Below are 16,289 nucleotides of genomic sequence, written 5' to 3' on the forward strand. Positions count from 1 at the left end.
GTGGGAGTGGTCCCACCACGTTTCAGTAATGGCAACCAGGTCATAGTTATCCTGCCGCACAATCGCTTCCAGCTCCTCCTGTTTGTTACTCATGCTGCGTGCATTGGTGTACATGCACTTCAGCCGAGACGGCTGCCTCAGCCCCAGATCGAGCACCGTTCCCCTGGGCTCTTCCCTTGAGGGCCTTGCTTTGTCCCCTTCCCCCTTCGTAGCTAGTTTAAAGATCTGTCGATAAGCCCCGCCAGCTCCTGTGCTAGAATTCATTGTCCCCTGTAAGAAAGGTGGGTTCCACAAACAGAAGACAGGCCAGGGGCCGAGTAAACTGCCCCATGATCAAAGAACCCAAAGTTTCTGTCTCGACACCAGCCTCTAAGCCAATTATTCATTAATGGAACTTTCCAAGCCCACTCCGTGCCGCTCGCTGACCCTGAAGGTATAGAACAGAAGATCACTTGAGCTCCTGCTCCTTGAACCAAATGCCCTAAACCCCTGAAATCTCTTTTCATAGTTCGTAGGCTTCTCTGTGCAATTTCATCACTGCCCACTTGAACTATGAGGAGTGGAAAATAATCAGTGGGCCTAACCAGCTGTGGGAGTTTCCGGGTTATGTCTCTGACCCGGGCCCCAGGAAGGCAGCACACCTCCCTACGGGTAGGGTCAGGCCGGCATATTGGGCCCTCTGTCCCTCTCAGAAGGGAGTCACCTACAACTATCACCCTTCTTTCTTTTTTGGAGGAGGCAGTCTTCAAGCGTGGCTCCGACTGCCTCACCTTATGCAAGCTAGGAGGCGGCGTTCCCACGTCATCCTCACTCGCCTCTCCCTCCGGTTTCAGGACTTCAAACCTGTTACACAGAGGGACCTGGGGAACCGAGGTAGGTCGGGATGGGGGTTGCCTGCGACGCCAGCCTGGGACCTGCTGCCATCCCTCCTCTTCTCTCAAGCAGTCCCTCTCCGCTTGACTATGGCAAGGGAGAGTGTCCACTACTCCCTCAGTCCGGGGGGTGCAATCTCTGCGTCTTTCTCGCAGAGAGTCACTCCACCAGTCAATCTCCCGCTCACACTCTCTGATACTCCGTAACCTCTCTATGTCCTCCCTAAGCTCCACCACCAGACTGAGCAGCTCATCCAGCTGCTCACACCTCGCACAGGTGGCATCCTTCCCGTCCTCTCCTGGCAGCAGCAGGCACAGGCACTCCCTGCAGCCAGAGACCTGAACTGCCGCATTTTTGGGCAGACCTTCTGTCTGGGTTGCCACAGTCTTCTTGGGGGAAGCCCGCTTCCTGGTGAGGACCATGTTTAAAGCTGTGATGTCAGAGCCTGTCAATAGGAGAGCAGGTCGCCCGAGAAAAGACTAGATCCAACTCCCACTCCCGCTGCTACTGGCAGGTCTTGCTTGGTTAACTTGATCTCCTTCTCTGACAAGACAGCCTATTTAGTGGACAAGAGAAAGGCTGTGGATGCTGTTTACTTGGACTTTAGTAAAGGTTTTAACACTTTTTCCCACAGCATCCTCCTGGAGAAACTGCATGCTTATGACTTGGATGGTTGTACTCTTTTCTGGGTAATAAACTGATTGTCTGGCCAGGCTCAAAGAGTTGTAGTGAATGGAACTAAATCCAGTTGTTGGCCAGTTAAAAATGGTGTCCCCAGGGCTCAGTACTGGGGCCAGTTCTATGTAATTTGTCAGTTATCTGGATGAGAGAATCGAGTGCACTCTCAGTAAGTTTGCAGATGACACCAAGTTGGGTGGGAGTGTTGGTCTTCTTGAGGGTAGAAAGGGATCTGGACAAGCCGGATGGATGTCCTGAGGCTAGTTGTACGGGGTTCAGCAAGACTAAGTACTGGGTCCTGCACTTGGTTCATAACAAACCCAAGCAATGCTACAGGCTTGAGGAAAAGCAGATGGAAAGCTTCCTGGCAGAAAAAGACCTGGAGAATATGAGGCAGTAGTGCGCCCAGGTGGCCAAGAAGGCCAATAGCAGCCTCACTTGTGTCAGAAACGGTGTGGCCAGCAGGACTAGGGAAGTGTGCACTTCAAAAGAAGCGTGGCCAGCAGATTGAGGGAGGTGATTCTGCCCCTCTACTCTGCTCTGGTGAGACTCCACCTGGAGTACTGTGTCCAGTTCTGGAGCCCCTAACATAAGAAGGACATGGACCTGTTGGAGCGAGCCCAGAGGAGGGCCACGAAGATGATCAGAGGGCTGTAGCACCTCTCCTACGAGGACAGGCTGAGAGAGTTGGTGGTGTTCAGCCTGGAGAAGAGAAGGCTTCAGGAAGACCTTATAGTGGTCTTCCAGTACCTCAAGGGGACTTGTAGGAAAGATGAGGACAAACTCTTTAGCAGGGCTTGCTGTGAAAGGATGAAGGGTAATGGTTTTAAAATAGGAGGTAGATTCAGACTGGACATAAGGAAAACGTATTTTATAATGAAGGTGGCAGAACACTAGAACAGGTTGCCCAGAGAGGTGGTGGATGTTCCATCCCCAGAAACATTCAAGGCCAGGTTGGACGAGACTCTGAGTGACTTGATCTAGTCGAAGATGCACCTGCTTCTTGCAGGAGAGTTAGAATAGATGACCTTTAAAGGTCCCTTCCAACCCAAACTGTTCTATTATTCTATGATTCTAAGTGATTGTGCCCCTGTACTTGGCACTGGTGAGACCGTACCTTAAATACTGTGTTCAGTTTTGGGCCTCTCACTGAAAGAAAGACATTGAGGTGCTGAGAAGAGCAACAAAGCTGATGAAGGATCTGGAGCATAGGTCTTATGAAGAGCGACTGAGGGAGCTGGGGTTGTTTAGTCTGGAGAAGAGGAGGCTGAGGTGAGACCTTATCGCTCTCTACTACTACCTGAAAGAAGGCTGTAGTGAGGTGAGTGTCTGTCTCTTTTCTCAAGTAATAAGTCATAGGATGAGAGGAAATGGCTTCAAGCTGCACCAGGGAGGTCTAGATTGGATGTTAGGAAAAATTTCTTCACAGAAGGAGTTCTCAAGCACTGGACCAGGCTGCCCAGGGAAACGGTTGAGTCACCATCCCTGCAGGTATTTAAAAGACTATGATTTTTGTTAACTAACTTTAAGTATTGTGCAGTAGTGAGTAGATTTTCTGTCAGAATCAGATATGAAAATGAACATTTAATTTGATACCTCCAGTATTTCTAGATTTTAAAGCAGATGTCTCAGAATAGTCCAGACCTTAAACTCTTAGAATTTAGTCTTGTGAAGGCACCTCCAGCTCTTTTTGTCTCTATTTTATTTGATGTTCTTGCCTTTGTAGAAATGGATATGCAGGCCTCCTTGGTGTGTTGGAGTTGGTTTATATCAGTGGATATTTTAGGAAGAGTTATGATTAAAGAATGTCTAGGGAAAGAATGTGCATTAGCTAGAACTCTGGTTAAAACCAGCAAAAATATTAATAATTAATCAGTTACTGAATTCCATCTGGTTTGTTGGTCCTTACTGAAGCAAAACTGAAACAGGGGTTATGTCTAATTGCGATGGCCCTTTGTAATGACATAGTAATGTCATTTGTTGCTCAAATGGTCTACTTTTTGCCGTGACTAATTAGCAAGATAATCAATGTTAATGGTGACTTTATAATTTACAGTAACTCACTGCTGATTTTAGGGCTAATTAGCGCTGACCTTATTAGAGAAAATGCTAATAATTGGCAGTTAATAAATTTCAGACTTTTCTGTAGATCTAACAGTACAATAACCTAGCAGAAGTTGATCGTATAAGGGCAATACGGTCAGAGAAAGTTAAAGAGAAATTGTAACTGCTTAATAAGCTCAGAAAGGAGCAAAATGATAGGTCCATTGAAATGCACTGGTAAAGTACAGAAAGAAATTAACTTTTAATTAAATTCTGATTTGAATTACGTGTACTTGAATGGAATCCTTTAATTTGTGGGAAATGTGGATGAAGGATTAAAGTTAATATTTAGAGGTCTCCAACACATTATTGGGTGAGACGGAGTAATTGGGTGAGATGGAATAATTTTATTTCCATCAAAATATAATCCTAATGAGTGTTTAGGGATAGACAAATACAATCTAGAGTCAGGTGACTCAGATCCCAAGCCATTTGACATTGCCAACACTTTCCCTTGGCTGTGGCAAGTTTGGAGGTGCCACTGTGTAACACATGGACTGCATTTGTGTTCAGGGCTTTCTGAGTTGCTAAGAAGGCCACAATATTCAAGTGGCCAGCTCAGTGGCATGCTGTTTATCTGTGATTACTCCAGACTAGATGACCTTTAAAGGCCCCTTCCAACCCAAACTATTCTATGAATCTATGATTCTGTGACTGTCACCAACATATGGCTTAAACTCTCAACTATATTTGAGTGATCACAGCAGTTGGGAGAGATGCTTGAGGACTGGAAGAAAGCAAATGTCACTCTATCTTGAAAAAGAAGGGCACAAGGAATTACAGGTCGATCTGCCTCACCTCAATCCCTGGGGAGATAATCTGGCACAATTTTCAGGCACACAATGGACAAGAAGTGAGTGTTCAGCATGGATTCACAAAGGGGAAGTCTTGCTTGACCAAACTTATGATCTTCTATTATGAAGTGACTGGCCTGGTAGATCAGGGGAGAGCAGTGGATGTTGTCTACCTGGACTGCAAGAAAGCCTTTAATACAATCTCCCATAAGATCCTCATACAGAAGCTGATGAAGTATGGGTTAGATGCACTGAAAGTGAGGTGAATTGAAAACTGACTGAACGGCCAAATTTAAGAGACTTCCAATCAGTGAGAGAAAGTCTAGTTGGAGGCCAGTGGTGATGTACACTAGGGGTCAGTACTGGCTCTAATAGCATTCAACAGCCTAATTGATGATATCTATGATAAGGCAAAGTACACCCTCAGCAAGTTTGATGATGACACAGAACCAGGAGGAGTGGTTAATACATCAGAAAGTCATGTTGCCATCCAGAGGGACCTTGACAAGGTGGAGAAATGGGCTGACAAGAACCTCTTGAAGTTCAGCAAGGGGAAGTGCAAAGTCCTGCACCTGAGGAAGAACAACTCCAGCCAGCAATATATGCTGGGTGCCCAGCTGCAAAGCAGTTTAGCAGAAAAGGACCTGGGGGTACTGTTTGACACCAAGCTGAAATGAGCCAACAATGTACCTTTGCAGCAAAGGCGGCAAATGGTATCCTGAGCTGCATTAGGAAGAGCGTTGCCATAAGGTTGAAGGAGGTGATCCTTCCTCTTTACTCAGCACTGGTGATGCCTCATCTGGAGTACTGTGCCCAGTTCTGGGCTTCTCAGTGCAGGAGAGACGTTGGCATAGTGGAGGAAGCCCAGCAAAGGGCCACGAAGATGATGAAGGGCCTAGAACATCTCATATATGACAAGAGGTTGAGACAGCTAGGTCTGCTCAGTCTGGATAAGAGAGAGCTCAGGAGGAGATTATCAATGTACATAAATACCCAAAGGGAGGGTGTGAAGATCACAGAGCCAGCCTCTTTCCAGTGGTGCCTAAGTGACAGGATCAGACGCAGTGGGCACAAACTGATATTTGCTTTATCTGAACATGAAGAAACACTTTTTTTTTTTTTTTTTGCTGTGAGTGTGACTGAGCACTGGCACAGGTTGCCCAGAGAGGTTGTGGAGTCTCCCACCCTGGAGATATTTCAAAGCCTTCTGGACACAGTGCTGGGCAACTGACTTTAGGTGGCCCCTGCTTGAGCAGGATGGCTGGACAAGATGACCTCTAGAGATCCCTTCTAACCTCAAACATTCTGTGATCCTGTGAAATGTGTGCCAATGTGGACTTTGAGTTAGTAAACAAAGGTGGGCCATAACACGTCCTGTTTGGTGAAGTGCAGTCAGGCTTCTATGCAAAAACAAAGAATCTAAAGTGAATTAGATCCTATTAATGTTTTAAATACAGAAATGCAAACAGCTAAACAAACTCAAGAGAGTTGTCAGGAATAAATAAATACATCCATCAACTCCAGACATTTTCCTGAAATCTCCCAATATCCACTATATTTTGCATCACTAAGCAATGTAGAAAAAAAATACTATCTCATTTTAAGCTCCCATAGTTGCTGTTGATCACTAGAGCAAATCTTTGATATTAATTATGTTTACAAATACAGAGTACTATATTATCTGCTACTATTCGTCGGAAGTGCTTCCCTGCAAACAGTGGGACTCCAACAGCAGGAGCTTTTGTATAACTTTTTTTTTGAGAAGTTGCTGCTTAATACAAACCATTTGCATGGTAAAGAGATTCCATGATTTATCTTGTTCCCATTCATAGACATTTTGCAAGGAGCAAAGATACATCCTACAGCAGATATTCCATTTTAATCAAGAACCTTGGCATCAATCAACTCCATTGCATTTTAATTTTCTAAAAATGTGTATGGACTCTTACTTCTATGGAAGAAAGTTACAAATTGATAGATTAAAGTGAAAATCCTACAATGTCAAAGACGATTTATGTAGACTCATAAATCTGTTAGGATCATTCACATTTCATCTTGTTTAGACAGATGAAAAGAAAAGTGACTCTCTGTCCTGCAAGTCTACAGCTTTCTAGTGCAGTCCACATTCAAGTAAACTTCACTTGGTTTGGTTCTACCTTGAAGCCTTCACAAATGCAAGTCACAGCTGATGTAAATTGCATTCGCGTCTGCCATGATCCAACTTGTCACCCGCAATTACGTCACATCTGATTTACTCGATCCCAGCACACAATGGCGAGAGGAGAAAGAGGTGACTCAGATTCGCTGATTGGAATAAGGTATATGCAATACCAGTCCATAGGTAAACAGTGACTTTTATTCAATAGTTAGGCTCATTGGTAAATAATTGAGTAGCACAAATATTGTTTACCACACATGCAAGGATTTTATGCCTTGTGTTACTTACTAGAAAGAAGGTAAAAGAGTAAGAAGAAAGAGGGAAGAGAGAGATAGAGGGAGAGAGAGATCACCAGTCCCGGTTCCAGCACTGGTCCAGCCAACAGGGTTCTCTGGTCTGTAGGAGTGATTGCCCAGAAAGTCACACTCTTTGCTAAGAGGCAATGCTTTTGTCCTGGTTTCAGCAGGGATGGAGTTAATTTTCTTCTCAACAGCCGGTGTGTTTTGGATTTTGTGTGTGAAGAATGTTGATAAAAACATTCTGATGATACGAGTTGTTGTTAATGAGACCAAGGACACTGTCTGGCTTTCTAAGTCTCGTTAACATGTAGATGCGGGAAGCTGGGCAGAAGACAGACAGAATAATTGATCCAAACTGGCCAAAGAGAGTATTCCATGCCATAAACGTCATGCTCAGTATATAAGTGGGGGTTGCCCATGGGAGGGGGCATCATCTTCTGGTATTCCCTTTCTGTTCGGACATTCTTGTCGGGTATCCGTTCAGGCACCCTTGGCATTCTTTTCTTCTCTCTTGCTTGCTGGCATCGTTCCCTCTACCTTGCTAGCTTGCTGTCCCCTCTTTGCTTGCTGCTCGGTGTTGTTCCTGTGATCGCTGCTCAGGACGGGCTGCGTCGGTCATTCGGACATCGGGTGGTGAGAAATTGTACATTGTTCATTTTGTATATTTTGTATATATTAATATCCTTATATCCTGTTAGCTTTGTAGTTTTTAGTATTTTTAGTAAATTGTTTTTATCTCAACCCACGAGTTTTCCTTTCTTCCCAATTTCTCTCCCCTGTCCCACTGGGTAGGGGGAGGGTGAATAAGAAACTGTGTGGTGATCCGGGCTAAACCACCACAGTCTTTTTGGCGCCCAATGTGGGGCTCGAAGGGGCCTCACTAGAGCAGTCGTGAGATCATCAGACCTTAGTCTGAGGATCCAAGGTTCAAGCCCCGGTCAGTCCTGAAGGGTTGAGATAAGGACAGGTTTGAACACAGTGTGTTGAAAACAGATTTGTTACAAGTGTTCATTAAGGTGGTTTGGTCATCGCTGGTCACAATGTTGTTTTATTTGTTCTCGCAGTTGTTTTTAGAGCTGTATTGGGCAGCACCCTACTTGCCGTATTTTCTGTTTGTCGGTGTTTATGCACGGTTTATCAATTCAGTGTGTTGGATTAAGATTATGGTTGTGCTGTGCTATGCGGCACTGATTTGTTTAGTGAGATTGCTGGTAACGGGACCATTTTCATATCTGTACTCAATGGCGGCGGGCAGTGTGCAGAGCGAGGAGGCAGAGGCAGCTCCACCCGGGTATTTCGGGAGCCATCTTGTGGGTGTTGTTTGGAACTATACCTGTTGTTTTGTTCCGGGAAGCCAGGCCACGGGGGGAACATCTGTTTACAGCTTTCCCCACCTCACCAAGCTAATTTCAACAGCTTTTGAGAATTTTGAATACCCTTTTGATACCCCTACCACCGTGTTCATGGTGACAAGTCTCTTGCAGCTATCTCAGATCTTGATATTGGTTAAGTTTAAACAATTTTTTAAAAGTATTATGGCTCCTCCACCTCCCGCAACAGACACTGTGGCTACTCAAACTGCTGCTACAAATACTGCAGCTACTTCAGCCGCTACAGCAGGCGCTGCAGCTACCCCAGCCCCTGCTATGGGCACTGCGATTGCTTCAGCCCCGACGCCAGACACTGTGGCTACTCAAACCTCGGCAAGCAGTACCAAAGAGAAACCGAAAAACCAATCATCTACACCAGTATCAGTTGCCCCTGTACATAAGAAATACACCAAAAAATCAGTTCGCATAGTGAAAGATGATGATGAACCAGGCCCATCACATGATCAGGGAGAGGCAGAAGGGGAGGTAGTCACCCGGTCCCTATCCCTGAGTGAGCTGCGAGATATGCGAAAAGATTTCAGCCGTAATCAAGGTGAGCAACTTGTCACCTGGTTGCTCCGATGCTGGGACAGAGGGGCCAGTAGCCTGGAATTAGAAGGCAGGGAAGCCAGGCAGCTGGGATCTCTGTCTAGGGAAGCAGCCATTGACAGGGTGATTGGAAGAGAGTCAGCAGCCTGCAGCCTCTGGAGGAGACTCCTGTCAGGTGTGAGGGACAGGTATTTCTTTAAGGAAGATATTGTATGCCACCCAAGCAAGTGGACCACCATGGAGAGAGGTATCCAGTTTCTGAGGGAATTAGCTGTTCGGGAGCTGATTTATCATAACCTGGATGACCCACGGACATCCATAGATCCAGATGAAATTGAACGTACCCGACCCATGTGGCGGAAATTTGTACAGAGTGCACCATCATCGTATGCCAACTCATTGGCAGCAATGAGTTGGAAAGATGATGAGATGCCACCAGTACGTGCAGTGGCTAACCAGCTCCGACAATATGAAGACAATCTCTCTTCCCCGATGCGGGCCTGTGTCTCAGCTGTAGAAAGACTGACTGAGAAATCTGAAAGCCAGTTTGAAAAACTGTTAGAAAAGCTATCTGAGGTGTGTCAGAAACTCGAAGATTCTTGCTCCCCACCTGCACGGACCAATATCTCAGCTATTAGAAGAAGACCTCATCCTCCTCCTGCTCAAGGGAGACGGTACACCCGACGAGATGATGTATGGTTTACCTTGCGTGACCAAGGAGAGGATATGAGGAAGTGGGACGGAAAGCCCACCTCGGCCTTAGAGGCACGTGTACGTGAGTTGCGAGGTAAAACAATCACAAAGGGAGGTTCTTCCAGGCAATTTGCTGCTCCAGTCTCCAGTGGGCAGTTCCCCAGACAGCGTAGAAGGGCTGATCTCACCTCTGATCCTATGGAAGGAACTTCTGATTCATATTCACAGAAAGTGAATAGAAAATATTATAAACAGGACTAGAGGGGCCCTGCCTCCAGCCAGGCGGAGGAGAGGGACAACAGAGTTTATTGGACTGTATGGATTAAATGGCCTGGCACATCAGACCCACAGAAGTATAAAGCTCTAGTAGACACTGGTGCACAGTGTACCCTAATACCATCAAGCTATAAAGGGGCACAACCCATTTGTATTTCTGGAGTGACAGGAGGATCCCAAGAGCTGACTGTATTGGAGGCTGAAGTAAGTTTGACTGGGAATGAGTGGCAAAAGCACCCCATAGTGACTGGCCCAGATGGTCCCTGCATTCTTGGCATAGATTACCTCAGGAGTGGGTATTTCAAAGACCCAAAAGGGCACCGGTGGGCTTTTGGTATAGCCACCGTGGAGACAGAGAAAAATAAACAGCTGTCCATCTTGCCCAGACTTTCAAAGGACCCTTCCGTTGTGGGAAAGCTGAAAGTTGAAAAACAAAAGGTACCAATTGCTACTACCACGGTGCACTGGCGGCAATATTGCACCAACCGAGACTCCATAATCCCCATCCTCAAGCTGATTCGTCGACTGGAGAGCCAGGGAGTGATCAGCAAGTCCCGCTCACCCTTTAACAGTCCCATATGGCCAGTGCAAAAATCTAATGGAGAATGGAGACTAACAATGGACTATCGTGGCCTAAATGAGGTTACACCACCAATAAGTGCTGCCGTGCCAGACATGCTAGAACTTCAGTATGAACTGGAGTCAAAAGCAGACAAGTGGTATGCCACCATCGATATTGCCAATGCGTTCTTCTCCATTTCTTTGGCACCAGAATGCAGGCCACAGTTTGCTTTCACTTGGAGGGGTGTCCAGTATACCTGGAATCGACTGCCCCAGGGGTGGAAACACAGCCCCACCATTTGCCATGGACTGATCCAGACTGTACTAGAAAAGGGTGGAGCTCCAGAACATCTGCAATACATTGATGACATCATCGTATGGGGCAACACAGCAGAAGAAGTTTTTGAGAAAGGGGAGAAAATAATCCAAATCCTTCTGAAAGCCGGTTTTGCAATAAAACAAAGCAAAGTCAAGGGGCCTGCACAAGAGATCCAGTTTTTAGGAGTAAAATGGCAAGATGGACGTCGTCACATTCCAATGGATGTGGTCAACAAAATAACAGCTATGGCTCCACCAGCTAACAAAAAGGAAACACAGGCTTTCTTGGGCGTTGTGGGTTTCTGGAGAATGCATATTCCAAATTACAGTATGATTGTAAGCCCTCTCTATGAAGTGACTCGAAAGAAGAATGATTTTAAATGGGGCCCTGAACAACAACAAGCTTTTGAACAAATTAAACAGGAGATTGTTCATGCAGTAGCCCTTGGGCCAGTCCGGACAGGACAAGATGTGAAAAACATCCTCTACACCGCAGCCGGGGAGAATGGCCCTACCTGGAGTCTTTGGCAGAGAACATCAGGAGAGACTCGAGGTCGCCCCCTAGGCTTGTGGAGCTGGGGATATAGAGGATCCGAGGACCGCTATACTCCAACTGAAAAAGAGATACTGGCAGCATATGAAGGAGTTCGAGCTGCTTCAGAAGTGATTGGTACTGAAGCACAGCTCCTCCTGGCACCCCGATTGCCAGTGCTGGGCTGGATGTTCGAAGGGAAGGTCCCCTCTACACATCATGCAACTGATGCCACGTGGAGTAAATGGGTCGCACTGATCACACAGCGAGCCCGAATAGGAAACCCCAATCGCCCAGGAATCTTAGAAGTAATCACAGATTGGCCAGAAGGCAAAGATTTTGGAATGACGCCAGAGGAAGAGGTTACACGTGCTGAAGAAGCCCCACCATACAACAACCTCCCAGAAAATGAGAGGCGATATGCTCTGTTCACTGATGGATCCTGTCGTATTGTAGGAAAACATCGAAAGTGGAAAGCTGCTGTGTGGAGTCCTACACGACGAGTGGCAGAAGCCACTGAAGGCCAAGGTGAATCAAGTCAGTTTGCAGAGGTGAAAGCCATCCAGCTGGCTTTAGACATTGCTGAACAGGAAAAATGGCCAAAGCTCTATCTCTACACTGACTCATGGATGGTGGCAAATGCCCTGTGGGGGTGGTTAAAGCAATGGAAGCAGAGCAACTGGCAGCACAGAGGCAAACCCATCTGGGCTGCTGCACTGTGGCAAGATATTGCTGCCCAGTTAGAGAAGCTTGTTGTAAAAGTACGTCACGTAGATGCTCATGTACCCAAGAGTCGAGCCACTGAAGAACATCAAAACAACCAGCAAGTGGATCAGGCTGCTAAGATTAAAGTTTCCCAAGTGGACTTAGACTGGCAACACAGAGGTGAACTATTTTTAGCTCGGTGGGCCCATGACACCTCAGGCCATCAAGGAAGAGACGCAACATACAAATGGGCTCGTGATCGAGGGGTGGATTTAACCATGGACACTATTGCACAGGTTATCCACGACTGTGAGACATGCGCTGCAATTAAGCAAGCCAAGCGGCTAAAGCCTCTGTGGTATGGAGGACAATGGCTGAAATACAAATATGGAGAGGCCTGGCAGATTGATTACATCACACTCCCACAAACTCGCCAAGGCAAGCGCTATGTGCTTACAATGGTAGAAGCAACCACTGGGTGGCTAGAGACATATTCTGTACCCCATGCCACCACCCAAAACACCATCTTGGGCCTTGAGAAGCAAGTTCTCTGGCGACATGGCACTCCAGACAGAATAGAGTCAGATAATGGGACTCATTTCCAAAACAACCTCATAGACACCTGGGCAAAAGAGCATGGCATTGAGTGGGTATATCACATCCCCTATCATGCACCAGCCTCTGGAAAGATTGAACGGTACAATGGACTGCTGAAAACTACACTGAAAGCAATGGGTGGTGGAACCTTCAAAAACTGGGACAAACATTTAGCAAAAGCCACTTGGTTAGTCAACACTCAGGGATCCATCAATTGAGCTGGCCCTGCCCAATCTGAACTTTTACATACTGTAGATGGTGATAAAGTTCCTGTGGTGCATGTAAGGAATATGTTGGGGAAAACAGTCTGGGTTATTCCTCCTCTGGGCAAAGGCAAACCCATCCGTGGGATTGTTTTCGCTCAAGGACCTGGATGTACTTGGTGGGTGATGCGGGAGGATGGGGAAGTCCGATGTGTACCTCAAGGAGATTTGATTCTAGGTGAAAATAGCCAATAATTTGAACTGTATATAATCATGTCTGTAGTTCTTTTATGTTCTATCAGAGGTATTGCAGCAAGAATCACCCTCACCAGTGAAGAACAAGCTTCGATGAAACTGAGCAATGTGCAGCAGTGATGAAGTCAGAACTGGTGACCAACAACTTCCTCGAGATCAACATCTTCAACTTGCAGACCATGAACATGATACATCAGCCGCGCCAGAGGTACCAGCTACGAGTTCCAGATGCAGTATGTAACAACTTCACACTACATACCATCTCTCCTGCCCTGAGAGACTGCTATCACAGAGGGGGCCCAAAGTCATGGACTAAATCAACTTAACAGACTTTGGAGGGATAGCTCATAGATTGAGATAGTGATATCTGTGTGTATATCTATAAGCATGACGTAAATGGTATGGAATAAGGGGTGGATACTGTCCTGGTTTCAGCAGGGATGGAGTTAATTTTCTTCTCAGTAGCCGGTGTGTTTTGGATTTTGTGTGTGAAGAATGTTGATAAAAACATTCTGATGATACGAGTTGTTGTTAATGAGACCAAGGACACTGTCTGGCTTTCTAAGTCTCGTTAACGTGCAGATGCGGGAAGCTGGGCAAAAGACAGACAGAATAATTGATCCAAACTGGCCAAAGAGAGTATTCCATGCCATAAACATCATGCTCAGTATATAAGTGGGGGTTGCCCATGGGAGGGGGCATCATTTTCTGGTATTCCCTTTCTGTTCGGACATTCTTGTCGGGTATCCGTTTGGGCACCCTTGGCATCCTTTTCTTCTCTCTTGCTTGCTGGCATCGTTGCCTCTACCTTGCTAGCTTGCTGTCCCCTCTTTGCTTGCTGCTCGGTGTTGTTCCTGTGATCGCTGCTCGGGACGGGCTGCGTCGGTCATTCGGACATCAGGTGGTGAGAAATTGTACATTGTTCATTTTGTATATTTTGTAGGTATTAATATCCCTATATCCTGTTAGCTTTGTAGTTTTTAGCATTTTTAGTAAACTGTTTTTATCTCAACCCACGAGTTTTCCTTTCTTCCCAATTTCTCTCCCCTGTCCCACTGGGTAGAGGGAGGGTGAATAAGAAACTGTGTGGTGATCCGGGCTAAACCACCACAGCTTTTTATCAAGGTAATTTGTTAGGGTTAGTTGACATTTAGCATGATCTAGGCTGGGTTACAGATGATGTAACTTAGCATGATCTCCTAAACCTTGGTGTACATACTCGGGGATGTCACTTGGAATATGCATTTTGGCATTAATGAGGTGCTACTAACACAAAGTTCACTCAGCCAGCACAGTATCTTTAGAAATGTGAGAAATGTGGTAATGGGCTAAGGCAAGGCCACCTTATCTCCACAAGGTTTCATCCCCCAGCCACATCCTTTTGCAGTGTCATGATAACCATTCCACTATGTGAGTGTTTGAGATGAATTTAAAAGATCTGGGGGGTCTCCATCCCCCCTGCTCCCTTATCAAGCTTTGCCTCCTGCCATTGTTCACACCCTTCTGACCTTCTGAGCAAAACCAGTTCCCTGCTCCATAGAGTCACAAATTAGCCTTGGTCAGTTGGTCTCCTTCACCCTCTTTCCCTGGAACTAAACTGGTTTACAACAGCTGAGCCATTGGCCTACAGCCTTTAAATCCTTTTGCAGTTTTTTTCTCGAGAGGCTAAAAGACTCTACAGGTCTCTGAATACGTCTACTAGTTTCCGTGAAGGAAATATTCAGCACTGTGCTGAGGATTCTAGTGTGTGATCACCAAACACAAAACATGTTCAACTGAATTCCTGTGCTGTCCTGAAGACACCTAGGTAGACTCACTGTTCAAAATTCTGTCAAAGATAAGGTTTCATGTTTCTAAAACATTTCTGGCTTTTATCTGCATTATATACTGAGGTGCATTTAACATATATTTTGTGCAAATAGAAGGTGTGGTTTAGTCATTATCTTCGTCAGCAAATCTGAGTACATTATATAGGGCTTCCCGGATACGCATGAATGGTCATTCTGAATAGTCATTCCAAATAGTCATTCTGAATTCATAGTACGTTTTTATGCTCAACATTTCCTGATGGTATTCTCTGAATGTAATTCAGGAATCATATTTAACTGCAGAAGCAAACTATCCCAGTGATAGCTAGCTGGCGAAAATCTGTCACCTTTTTTTTTTCTGGAGACTGATGAGAATATTGTGGTTTTGTCTACAGAAAGCAGAAAAAAAATGGCTTTTCTACTACTTCTAATTAGTTGTTAGAATAGCTAATAAGTGTAACTCCTTAAAGTGATGGGATTCAGAGCAAATAAAGAAATTCAGAGCTATGTTTAAAAATAAGGCATAGTAAAAGAGCAATGGAAGAGAAATGCAGGCTGAATTTCATTTTTTTCTTTGCTACTAATTATATCTTGCACAGTATAATACAAATTGTCATGTGTTGTGGTTTTGTTTACTGAGGGGGGGGCCTAAGGTGGTAGCTTCCGTAGGAAACTGCTAGAAGTTGCTCCCCTTTGTTCAGTGGACTCGGCCAGGCCTAGGGCGGACCCACTGCTGGCCAAGGCCGAGCCGATTGGTAGCAGAATGTTCCATGATAACGCCTCTGCGATAACGTATTTAAGAAGGGGAAAACAGAAAAAAAAAAAGGGGAGAAGAGAAGATGTAAAGAAGCTGAGCGGGGGCAGAGGTGCAGAGGGGGAGGTGCAGGCCTCGTGGGCCTTGGAGGCCTCACCCTCTGGACTCTTGCCAGGCGGCCGACTGGGCCCGACTTGGCCTGGCCCGGTTGCAAGAAGTGGAGAGGAGATGAGCTGGATGATGTGAAGAGATCCTAAAAGACATCTACCAGCCTGTTGTGAAGAAGTTTTCTTGTGAGAGAAATGGCTGCAGATGCCAAGGTCAGTTCAGAAGGAGGGGGAGGAGTAATGCAGCTCCTGGCCAAGATTTCCCTGCAGCCTGTGGTGACGACCATGGTGGAGCAGGTTGTCCCCCTGCAGCCCATGGAGGTCCGTGGAGGAGCAGAGATCCACTTGGAGCCCGTGAAGGACCCCACACTGGATGAGGTGGATGCCTGAAGGAGGCTGTGGCCCATGGAGGGCCCGCTGGGTCAGCCGTTCTGGAGAGACTGAACTCCATGGAAGAGATGACCCACGCCGGAGCAGTTTCACGAAGGACTGTGGCATATGGGTGGGACCCCACAACAGAGCACAGGAGGAATGTGAGGAGTTCTTCCCCTGACCATGAAGCAGCAGCGTAAAACATTGTGTGATGAACTGACCGCAATCCCCATTTCCTCTTCCCCCCTTTGCTGCTCGGGAAGCGGGGGGGGAAGGTAGTAGGG

General features: G+C 46.2%; 1 protein-coding gene across 1 annotated transcript; it reads right to left on the reverse strand.

The window, feature by feature from the left end:
- Positions 1–260: 260 nt before the first annotated feature.
- LOC147596393 (uncharacterized) lies at positions 261–10,290 on the reverse strand. The gene is made up of 2 exons (XM_086771373.1): positions 10,236–10,290; positions 261–1,171 (listed from the first exon to the last, which is right to left on the reverse strand). Exons 1-2 carry the CDS (start codon positions 10,288–10,290, stop codon positions 261–263), a joined length of 966 nt encoding a protein of 321 aa, XP_086627499.1.
- Positions 10,291–16,289: the final 5,999 nt, after the last annotated feature.

Source organism: Chlamydotis macqueenii, chromosome Z, assembly GCF_036417535.1.
Source record: "Chlamydotis macqueenii isolate bChlMac1 chromosome Z, bChlMac1.mat, whole genome shotgun sequence".
NCBI classification, from domain to species: Eukaryota; Metazoa; Chordata; class Aves; order Otidiformes; family Otididae; genus Chlamydotis; species Chlamydotis macqueenii.